General features: G+C 43.9%; 2 protein-coding genes across 2 annotated transcripts in view; both read right to left on the reverse strand.

Moving 5' to 3' along the window:
- Positions 1 to 987, reverse strand: part of LOC111978167 (high-affinity choline transporter 1) — a 7,443-nt gene extending 6,456 nt beyond the window's left edge. Inside the window, exons 1-2 of the mRNA XM_024008086.2 lie at positions 883 to 987; positions 41 to 193 (exon numbers count right to left, since the gene is read on the reverse strand). Coding sequence (XP_023863854.1) covers positions 41 to 139 — 99 coding nt within the window. The 5' untranslated portion in view covers positions 140 to 193; positions 883 to 987. The remainder of the gene's footprint in view (positions 1 to 40; positions 194 to 882) is intronic.
- A 5,677-nt stretch (positions 988 to 6,664) lies between these two features.
- Positions 6,665 to 8,727, reverse strand: LOC111978250 (claudin-14-like). Its single transcript, XM_024008204.2, has 3 exons — positions 8,367 to 8,727; positions 8,010 to 8,238; positions 6,665 to 7,896 (listed from the first exon to the last, which is right to left on the reverse strand). Exons 1-3 carry the CDS (start codon positions 8,598 to 8,600, stop codon positions 7,616 to 7,618), a joined length of 744 nt encoding a protein of 247 aa, XP_023863972.1. The 5' UTR covers positions 8,601 to 8,727; the 3' UTR covers positions 6,665 to 7,615.
- Positions 8,728 to 11,403: the final 2,676 nt, after the last annotated feature.

An 11,403-nucleotide genomic window follows, 5' to 3' on the forward strand; every position in this document is an offset into this window, starting at 1 on the left:
CCACCATGATGGTTTCACTGCGGTCCTGGCCCTCCGACACCCCAGAGTTCTTGTTCTTCCACGCGGCCCATATCCCCACGCCCAGAATCAGCAAGTAGAAGATCACTATAGCCACGATCCCCTCGGCGTGGACGGCCATCCTCTTCCACTGCCGTGATTAGTCTTTGTGCGAGTAACGGCTTTTCATTGAGACCTGTGCCAGGGATGGAGAGGTGAAGAACAGAAGCCACCTAGCCACTCCCCGTGAAGAAGCATAGTCATCAGACCCACAATCAAACCTGTATCTTCTTAAAACAAACAGCTTTAAATGTGTTATTGCTTCATTGGCTGATTAATAATAATTTGAAATTGTATAGGCTTACAATACTATTTGACATGTGGGCTCTCTTTTTATACTCCCTTGTTGAAGATTTTGTGAACTGTTTGATTTACAACAAGTTGACCATGTACATAATACACCGAATAATGATTATGGGTTAAACAATAAGGTTTGATATGTGCGTAAAATACGCATAACGCATCCCGGAGCGCGCGCCCAGACAGAAAAATATAGTGCAGAGATCCCAGACATTCTAACGGATGGGTCTCTTTCTGTCACATCAACAAAATCAAAGAAGCACTTTCAGGTATAATTCCTGCTGAAGGCAGGGTTTTCGGGAGCTGCTAAAGCAGTAACATCGACTTCCTTTCAAAGATCCGCCACTCTTTCACATACACCTGCACTTCAGCTCATGGCTATTCTACTGTAATTTAATTAAATCTGAGTCGACATAGTTTGGCTACAGTTAATTAATAAACCATCTGAAACAAAATACATGTAAAGACAACTGTTTGGAGAACGAGGTAGTGCCCCATCCAGGGCACAGGGTGGGTTTCTCCTACCTTTAGAGTTGTCTCTTCAATGTACGTCGGCGGGTGGTTCTAAAAGTGCGTCCAACTGACTTTCCAGAGAAGGAAAAATGTTAGAACTCAACGTAATCCACGCCACCCGTGCGTAATTCCCCGGTGTGGTTTATACACAGTTTGGGGGCTGAGAGAAAGAGGGGTGGGGGGGTCAGAGGCTGTGAAAGACTTGAAAGGGAAAGGGGGTGGGGGGTTGTTTATCAATAAGGTTGACAGGTTGTGTAGACGAGGAGAGGCAGCCAGTGAAGGTCTCCCAGGGAAGGACAGAAATAGCATATCATTGGGAATGGCATGACGCACACCCAGGGGAAAGATGTCTTATAAAACACCCGGTTGGAATGGTTAACTCACCAGGTTTCATTTAGCGGTGATTGACGTTCACACAGGTGCCAATTGAGGCGAAATGGAAGCACTATGCTTTTTACGCGTGTGAATATTGAGACAGTGGGCGGTTAGAATGTCCGATAGACGGCCTCTGTCTTGCTACATCCAGTGTTGGCGTATAACAATTATATTATTTATTAATCTGGTGAAACATGGGCCGTCCTATGCAGGATAACGTCTGACATTATAGCCATTTGCCCAACTGGAACGAGAATCAGTCAGATTAAACATGTTTAAAATGCATAAATTAGGCAATACACCTACGCCAACATTGGGCTAATTTCGTGTGCAGTGAGTAGCTCTGTGTGCGGTTCGTTATTGCTACAGTGAATATACGGGATAGGCAGCTAGCCATTCCTCAATAAAGGATTTGGAGGAGAATGTCGCGATTGCTGTTGCTATCCATGGTGCTGGAATTTGGAAACAGGCGCGGGCGTCTGAGGGCGTTTCCATCCAATCTATCAGTTTTCTGTCTGTTCATGCAACTTACTTAATGCAAGTACAATAATACTATTAAAGTCCACATTTCATAAAGGCATTGTCTAATTTCAAAGAGCAATGGACCTCTTTTTGCATCGATGATTGAAAAGGTATTTCCATTTCTATATTAAGACTGAACATGTTGACCAATTTAATAAATAGGCTACCGGACAGCTGACTTCTCTGTTCTGCCGACAGCTCCGACTAATTGGCCGTGCTTTATGTTGACAGACTGCTAGAGAGAGAAACCATAGCTTCAGAATACATTAACAACTCATAAACATGTCCACGCGCCTGGCGCGGCTAATAGCGCAGGTAGAATAAATCACAATGATAGAACGAAACGTAGTGTGAACATTAAAAAAGCCAGCCTTTACTGAAAACGATAGTCGAAATTTTAAAAACTCAAATTTAAAGGGACTTTGTCTTGGACTTATTGAGATGGGGATTGGACACACTTATTGGAAATTCTAGGAACCTTTTCATTTAGTCAATGTATAAATAAAACTACTTTCTAAGCTCACAGCTTTGACTACATGCCTGTTTCATTCAGCACAAGTTTGGTATGAGCCAGGCAATGAGAAGCCGAAGTCTTTCTTTCTTGAACAGTGAACGCCACTCACCTTCTAGGCTGCTGGCGCCACCATGTGGTCATCATATGCCTTGCACAGATCACATTTCCTACACGTTTTTGTGCTTTGGCCCAGTAGGCTACTGTACACTACCGGTCAAAAGTTTTAGAACACCTACTCATTCAAGGGTTTTTCTTTACTAGCGAAGACATCAAAACTATGTAATAACACATATGGAATCATATAGGAAGCAAAAAAGTGTTAAATCAAAATATTTAAATATTTGAGATTCTTCAAATAGCCACCCGTTGCCTTGATGACAGCTTTGCACACTATTGGCATTCTCTCAACCAGCTTCATGAGGTATTCATCTGGAAGGCATTTCAATTAACAGGTGTGCCTTGTTAAAAGTTAATTTGTGGAATTTCTTTCCTTCTTAATGCATTTGAGCCAATCAGTTGTGTTGTGACAGGTTAGAAAATAGCCCTATTTGGTAAAAGACAAAGTCCATATTATTGCAAGAACAGCTCAAATAAGCAAAGAAAAACGATAGTCAATCATTACTTTAAGACATTAAGGTCAGTCAATACGGAACATTTCAAGAACTTTGAAAGTTTCTTCAAGTGCAGTCGCAAAAACCATCAAGTGCTATGATGAAACTGTCTCTCATGAGGACCCGCCACAAGAATAGAAGACCCAGAGTTACCTCTGCTGCAGAGGATAAGTTCATTAGAGTTACCAGCCTCAGAAATTGTAGCTCAAATAAATGCTTCACAGAGCTCAAGTAACAGACACATCTCAACATCAACTGTTCAGAGGAGACTGTGTGAATCAGGCCTTCATGGTCGAATTGCTGCAAAGAAACCACTACTAAAAGACACAAATAAGAAGAAGAGACTTGCTTGTCCAAGAAACACGAGCAATGGACATTAGGCCGGGGGAAATTTGTCCCCGTTCACCCACGCGGTGTGGGTGAACGGATGATCTCCACATGTGTGGTTCCCACCGTAAAGCATGGAGGAGGAGGTGTTATGGTGTGGGGGGGCTTTGCGGGTGACACTGTTTGTGATTTATTTAGAATTCCAGCATGGCTACCACAGCATTCTGCAGCGATACGCCATCCCATCTGGTTTGGGCTTAGTGGGGCTATCATTTGTTTTTCAACAGGACAATGACCCAACAAACCTCCAGGCTGTGTAAGGGCTATTTTACCAAGAAGGAGAGTGATGGAGTGCTGCATCAGATGACCTGGCCTCCACAATCCTCCGACCTCAACCAAATTGAGATGGTTTGGGATGAGTCAGACCTCAGAGTGAAGGAAAAGCAGCCAACAAGTGCTCGCATATGTGGGAACTCCTTCAAGACTTTTGGAAAAGCATTCCAGGTGAAGCTGGTTGAGAGAATGCCAAGAGCGTGCAAAGCTGTCATCAAGTCAAAGTGTGGCAATTTGAAGAATCAATCAATCAAATGTATTTATAGAGCCCTTCTTACATCAGCTGATGTCACAAAGTGCCAGCCTAAAACCCCAAACAGCAAGTAATGCAGGTGTACTGTAGAAGCACAGTGGCTAGGAAAAACTCCCTAGAAAGGCCGGAACCTAGGAAGAAACCTAGAGAGGAACCAGGCTATGAGGGGTGGCCAGTCCTCTTCTGGCTGTGCCGGGTAGAGATTATAACAGGACATGGCCAAGATGTTAAAATATTCATAGATCACCAGCAGGGTCAAATAATAATAATCACAGTGGTTGTAGAGGGTGCAACAGGTCAGCACCTCAGGAGTAAATGTCAGTTGGCTTTTCATAGCCGATCATTCAGAGTATCTCTACCGCTCTTGCTGTCTCTAGAGAGTTGAAAACAGCAGGTCTGGGACAAGATAGCACGTCCGGTGAACAGGTCAGGGGTCCATAGCCTCAGGCAGAACAGCTGAAATTGGAGCAGCAGCACGACCAAGTGGACTGTGGATAGCAAGGAGTCATCAGGCCAGGTAGTCCTGAGGCATGGTCCAGGGCTCAGGTCCTCCGAGAGAAAGAAAGAAAGACAGAAAAAGAGAGAGAGAAAAGGAGAGAGAGAGAATTAGAGAGAGCATACTTAAATTCACACAGGACACCAGATAAGACAGGAGAAATACTCCAGATATAACAGAATGACCCTAGCCCCCCGACACAAACTATTGCAGCATAAATACTGGAGGCTGAGACATCTCAAATATAAAATATATTTTGATTTGTTTAACACTTTTTTGGTTACAACATAATTCTGTATGTGTTATTTCATAGTTTTGATGTCTTCACTATTATTCTACAATGTAGAAAATAGTAAAAAATAAAGAAAAACTCTTGATTGAGTAGGTGTTCTAAAACTTTTGACTGGTACTGTACATATACTAAAGTGTTGGTCCCATGTTTCATGAGATAAAATAAAAGATCCCATATGCACAAAAAGCTTATTTCTCAAAAATGTTGTGCACAAATTGGTTTACATCCCTGTTAATGAGCACTTCTCCTTTGCCAAGATAATCCATCCACCTGACAGTGTCACACCAGCCTTTACTTTGGCTCCCCCACTGTCCAGCTCAGACGTTTTCTGTCGCCGGCCTTCTAGCTGCTGCCGAACCTGCTGCTGGCAAACTCCCTTCACTCATCAACCCCGGACTTGTCTCGTCATCATTACACACACCTGGTTCCAATCCCCACTCTGTCACTGTATATATACTCCCTTTGTCATTTTTCTTTGTCGGTCATTGTACATGTTGCTTGTTATCCTGAGAGGAATCTCTCCTACTATTTCCTGAGTACTTTCTTATTTTGGGACTTTGGATTTCGTCCCACTGTTATATATATAAATATAAAGACTATATATATATATATATATATATATATATATATATAATGCTTTAATAAATTCAGTAGTTCTAAACCTGTGACTGCCTACTCCTTTCTACACTTGTGACAGACAGGTGTTGCATATCAAGAAGCTGATTAAACAGCATGATCATTACACATGTGCACCTTGTGCTGGGGACAATAAAAGGTCACTCTAAAATGTGCAGTCTTGTCACATAACACAATGGCACAGATGTCTCACGTTTTTATGGAGTGTGCAATTGGCATACTGTGTCATGACAGCATCCATTTTTAATTCTCCATTGGTTTTGTCTTGTCTTCCTACACACCTGGTTCCAATCCCATTCATTACATGTTGTGTATTTAACCCTCTGTGTATTTAACCCTTTAACCCTCGGTTTTAGTTTTTTCATGCTCGTGATATTTGTATTGGTGCGCGTCGGGTTCTCGTACCCACTTTTATTTTATTACATACTATGGTTTTGAAGCTGTGTTTTTTACGTTATTAAACTACTCCATTATTACCAAGTTCGATTCTCCTGCGCCTGACTTCCCTGCCACCTATACACACGACGTGACATACTGACTGCAGTAATGTCCACCGGAGCTGTTGCCAGAGAACTGAATGATCATTTACCATAAGGTGCCTCGAACGTTGTTTTAGAGAATTTGGCAGTACATCCAACTGGCCTCACAGCCGCAGACAACGTGTAACCATGCCAGCCCAGGACCTCCACATCCGGCTTCTTCACCTGCAGGATCGTCTGAGACCAGCCACCTGGACAGCTGATGAAACTGTGGGTTTGCACAACCAAAGAATTTCTGCACAAACTGTCAGAAACCGTCTCAGTGAAGCTCATCTGCGTGCTCGTCGTCCTCACCAGGGTCTTGACTGACTGCAGTTCGGCATCGTAACTGACTTCAGTGGGCAAATGCTCACCTTCGATGGCCACTGGCACGCTGGAGAAGTGTGCTCTTCACCGATGAATCCCGGTTTCAACTGTACCGGGCAGATGGCAGACAGCATGTATGGCGTTGTGTGGATGAGCGGTTTGCTGATGTTAACGTTGTGAGTGCCCCATGGTGGCGGTGGGGTTATGGTATGGGCAGGCATAAGTTACGGACAATGAAAACAATTGCATTTTATCGAAGCTGAAAATGTACCAGTTCTTCCATGGGCTGCATACTCACCAGACATGTCACCCATTGAGCATATTTGGGATGTTCTGGATCGACATGTACGACAGCGTGTTCCAATTCCCACAAATATCCAGCAACTTCACATAGCAATTGAAGAGGAGTGGGACAACATTCCACTGGCCACAATCAACAGCCTGATCAACTCTAAGTGAAGGAGATGTGTCGCACTGCATGAGGCAAATGGTGGTCACACCAGATACTGACTGGTTTTCTGATCCACGCCCCTACCTTTCTTTTTAAGGTGTCTGTGACCAACAGATGCACATCTGTATTACCAGTCATGTGAAATCCATAGATTTTTATTTAACTAGGCAAGTCAGAACAAATTCTTATTTACAATGACAGCCTACCCTGGCCAAACCCAGACGACGCTGGGCCAATTGTGCGCAGCCCTATGGGACTCCCAATCACGTCCGGTTGTGATACAGCCTGAAATCGAACCAGGGTCTGTAGTGATGCCTCTAGCACTGAGATGCAGTGCCTTAGAACGCTGCGTCACTCGGGAGCCCAAGGGCCTAATGAATTTATTTAAAATGACTGATTTCCTTCTGAACTGTAAAATCTTTTAAATTGTTGCGTTTAGATTTTTTTCAGTGTAGTTAGTAGTAGCCTATCCTACCACCCTCAAGCTCAATTGTAGTCTGTTGCACCATTGTGACTTTGGTATTTTAAGATAACAGGAGAAGTATAAAGCAGTTTACATATATTAAATAATAGAGAAGACAGGAAGTGCTTCACAACAATTGGAGCAGTTAAAAATCTATTTGTGTTCATCTAACAGCCATGAAGTTATGAGCTATGAAACTGGAACACATAATAATACACATGGAAGAAAACTATATGGCTTATCATTATGGTATATGCTGTCTTTGTCCTGAAGGCCTTTACGAAGGAAGCTTGTTTTGTATCAGGGAATAAGGCTGTTGATGTTCAAAAGTGTGTTTCTGGATTCTTATAGTAAACATACAAAGTCAACAGGATAAAGAGGACAGGATTACCTTGTGGACTTTACCTCAGAGAAGCCCTAGAGAGGAAGGACACAACCTGAACAACATCAACACTGTAAAACACACTCATCCTCACTCACTCTCTGGAGGTTGTCTAGAAAGTAATTGAGTGTGAACCTTCCGTAGACGTAGTCAATCAGTCTGTATTATATTCCACATTCAAACATAATCATTAAATGTGTCCACTTCCACACTAGGAAGCAATAATTGAGTGTGTCCTCCATCCCTCAGACATAGTCGTTGAGTCTGTAGCCACTGCTGGACACTGAGGTGCGTGAGGGAGTGCGGTTGCCATTCAGTGCGGCAGGGGGATAGTAGGGGGGTGCTGGGGTGTTTAAAGTGCTGAAGACAGGGGGAGGAGGAGGGGGGTGATGACGAGGTAGATGGAGGGGGAGGGCGTTCCCGGTCCGCCCCTCACAGTTCCAACATAGCACTGCCCCTCCCATCAGACTTAGACAGGCCGAGACATAGCCCAAATACACCGCCATGCCAATCTCATACTTCATACCTGCAACACATAGTAACATTTCTTGTTATTTATCTGAACAGACAATTATAAGCAAAAGCTGAGTTCTAATACAATACAAGTAAATACAGCAGGACTGATAGAATTAATAGTACCTTCAGGTAGGATGGGGTTGTAGAAGTCGAGGATGACATCATTGGTTGTCCAGCAGACAGTGAAAAGGCAGAGCATGCCTGCAGACAGGAAGCAGACCCCTCCGCTGATGGCCAGGACGTGCTTGGTGGGGGAGCGTCGGGCACAGCGGGTACACTTCATCCCTGTAGAGGACACCAGGACTGCCAGGGTGGAGGTCAGACAGGATAGCACCATCAACGCCCGCGCTGCCTAGAGGGAGGGAGCAGGGTCGAGGGAGGAGGGAGGAGAAAGGAATTTAGTATCATAATGGCTGTTGCTCAAATTAATCCATTCTATGAATCAATCAATTAACAAATCAATTAACCAATCATTCCTACTTGCAGGTCAGGTGGCAGAGCCAGCATTGAGCGATGTACTTCACACTGGTAGATGCCCGTGCTGTGCCACACACACTCCATCCAGAGCCCCTTCATGTATGCAGTGGCTGTGATGATGTTAGAGCCCACATATGACGTCCGCCGCCAGTGGGGGAGCACCGTAGCAACTACACTAACTACAAGCCCCAACAGACCCAGGAAGAAGCCCAGGAGCTGGACCACCATGCTGGCCATTTCGGCAACATCTGCTGATGGAGAACTACACACACAGAACTTAAAACAAAACTAGCTCACACTGCACTGCTACACCCAAGACAACACACACAGAACCACCCACACAGAGCCACACACACAACCACATAATAATGCAACTCACAAAACATCATCCCTTTGAGACGTGAGTTTAATATCCTATTATTCTCGTCTTTAGCTCTGGTTCCCAGCTGTACAGTTGGAACTCAGTGGGTCTAGAGTCAGTCACAGTGTTGAAGCCATCCCGCAGTGGTGGTCTCTTTGGGGCTCAGGGGTTGTGGTTTCGCTGGCTTCAGTGTTGTCTCCGGAACTCTGTGCAGTGACTTCAGTCTCTGGGGCTAGGCTTCAGTGTTGTCTCCGGAGCTCTGTGCAGTGACTTCAGTCTCTGGGGCTATGCTTCAGTGTTGTCTCCGGGCTCTGTGCAGTGACTTCAGTCTCTGGGGCTAGGCTTCAGTGTTGTCTCCGGAGCTCTGTGCAGTGACTTCAGTCTCTGGGGCTAGGCTTCAGTGTTGTCTCCGGAGCTCTGTGCAGTGACTTCAGTCTTCTGGGGCTAGGCTTCAGTGTTGTCTCGGAGCTCTGTGCAGTGACTTCAGTCTCTGGGGCTAGGCTTCAGTGTTGTCTCCGGAGCTCTGTGCAGTGACTTCAGTCTCTGGGGCTAGGCTTCAGTGTTGTCTCCGGAGCTCTGTGCAGTGACTTCAGTCTCTGGGGCTAGGCTTCAGTTGTTGTCTCTGGAGTTGTTATAAACAATGGCTGTGGCTTCCACATGCTCTCTAGAGCTCTCTCTGACAGGGCCTTCTACTGACGCTTCTGTCCCTGGTCTTGTTGGCTGAGCCTGCGACTAATAGCTTATTCGTTCAGCTCCACCTGTTGATGTAGTCCCCTGTGCTCAGCTAGCTAGTCTCTCTTTGACTGTGACTGTCCCCCTGCCCCTGTGGAGAACACACATGATTAAACATTCACAGAAACCAACACTGTAACGTTCAACACTGAGTTGAACGTTACAAACCACTAACTTCTGAATGAGACTGAGAGACGTTTTTATAACCCCTTGTTAAGAAACACTGAAACGACTTAATGAGAAGCATTCAGCTGGTCCATAATAAATAATGGATTTCACCATGTACAATAAAACTCATTTTATTATAGGCTAATCATACTGTTTGGAATTCTATCACTGTGAATATGTAACATGCAGTTGGAATATAGAACTCTACAAAAGTGGTAACTGTGGTTCATTCACAGACAGATGTGTAATTTAGTCACAAGCTTCATCAAATTATTTGCATGTAGCTCAGTTGGTAGAGCATGGTGCTTGTAATGCCAGGATAGTGAGTTTGATTCCCGGGACCACCCATACGTAAAATGTATACACGCATGACTGTAAGTTGCTTTGGATAAAAGAGTCTGCTAAATGGCATATATATATGTATATAATATATATTGTACCTCCTAATTTTATTTAACCACAGGACACAATTATTTTAATTGTGTGAATACTGCATGGCAAGTTTGATTAAATTGAGATTCTTGGAAGGGCTTCTGAGGTACAGATACTGTAGTTTAGACGTTTAAGTATTGGGAACCCACGGGTAGTTAAGCATTGACTTTCACTCACTCTGTTTTCCCCTGTCTTCTCCATCTTATGTAACTTACTTTGGAAAACAACTTTTACTGTGATTTGAAGAATGCAGACAGGAGAGGGCAATGGATCTAGTGAACAATATAACACACATTGCCACACCCACTATCGTTGTTTACAACAAATGGCAGTAATATTAAATGTCACAGCAAAGTTGATTGTGTCATAAAGCATAAAGTAATAAAACATTATTATCTGAAGAAGTGGAGGAGAGAGGGGGTGTTGTCGGTACACAAAAAAAGGTGCTATCTAGAATCTAAAGTTCTTCGGCTATCCCCATAGTAGAAACCTTTGAATAACTCTTTTTGGTTCAAGGTAGAATATTTTGGTTCCAAGTAGAAGCTTTTTGGGTTCCAGGTAAAACCTTTTTGGGTTCTATGTAGAATCCTTTCCTTTCTACATGGAACCCAAGAAGGGTGCTCCTTTGGAGATAGCTGAAGAACCCATTTGGAACCTTTATTTCAGAGAGGGTAGATAATGTGTGGAAGCTTCTGCCATATGGGATCAGAGTCCTGATATGATTCTATGCTGCCAGTTGGGTACACACACACACACACCACACACCACACCACACACACACAACACACACACACCACACACACACACACACACACACACACACACACACACACACACACACACACACACACACGCACACACACACAAACTCTGGACAGTGACAGACAGGAGACCTGCAGGCTCCAGACATGGCTGATCCAAAATAGAATGAACACCTCAGAACTAAACCACATGCCATTGCTATTCTGCTTTATACATATAGGCCTATCATACTACAGTTCTCCTTTGCCTCATTCAGAGGGATTAAAGTTGACGTCAATACTATGATGTTTCACTTTCTACTCCACTTTCCAGTTTTCATTCATCTACCACCAATCTTGAAACAAAACCGTCACCATTATACTATTTCTATACTCTATCAAAGCACAGCAGTTCCATTCCTCACTGGGACACTGGGAACAGAATGCTCTTTGTGTTTAATGATTGATTCTGTAAGGGAGGAGACACCCACACAATAGAACAACAGATGAACATGTTGTTGGCTACTGCTCACGTGAGTTCAAACTTTATTTTTCCGTGCACGTAGCACATATTATACAAAGCTACAAAATAAGAACCCCAACAAAG

This window comes from Salvelinus sp. IW2-2015, linkage group LG2 (genome assembly GCF_002910315.2).
Source record: "Salvelinus sp. IW2-2015 linkage group LG2, ASM291031v2, whole genome shotgun sequence".
Lineage (NCBI taxonomy): Eukaryota > Metazoa > Chordata > Actinopteri > Salmoniformes > Salmonidae > Salvelinus > Salvelinus sp. IW2-2015.

Bases quoted from the DNA above. Each gene is read 5' to 3' on its own strand.
- LOC111978250 (XM_024008204.2), bottom strand. From the start codon at position 8,600: ATGGCCAGCATGGTGGTCCAGCTCCTGGGCTTCTTCCTGGGTCTGTTG. The intron at 8,239-8,366 runs GTAGGAATGATT...CCCTCCCTCTAG, and splicing joins CTCTGCCACCTGACCTGCAA to GCAGCGCGGGCGTTGATGGT. The intron at 7,897-8,009 runs GTACTATTAATT...TATGTGTTGCAG, and splicing joins CAACCCCATCCTACCTGAAG to GTATGAAGTATGAGATTGGC.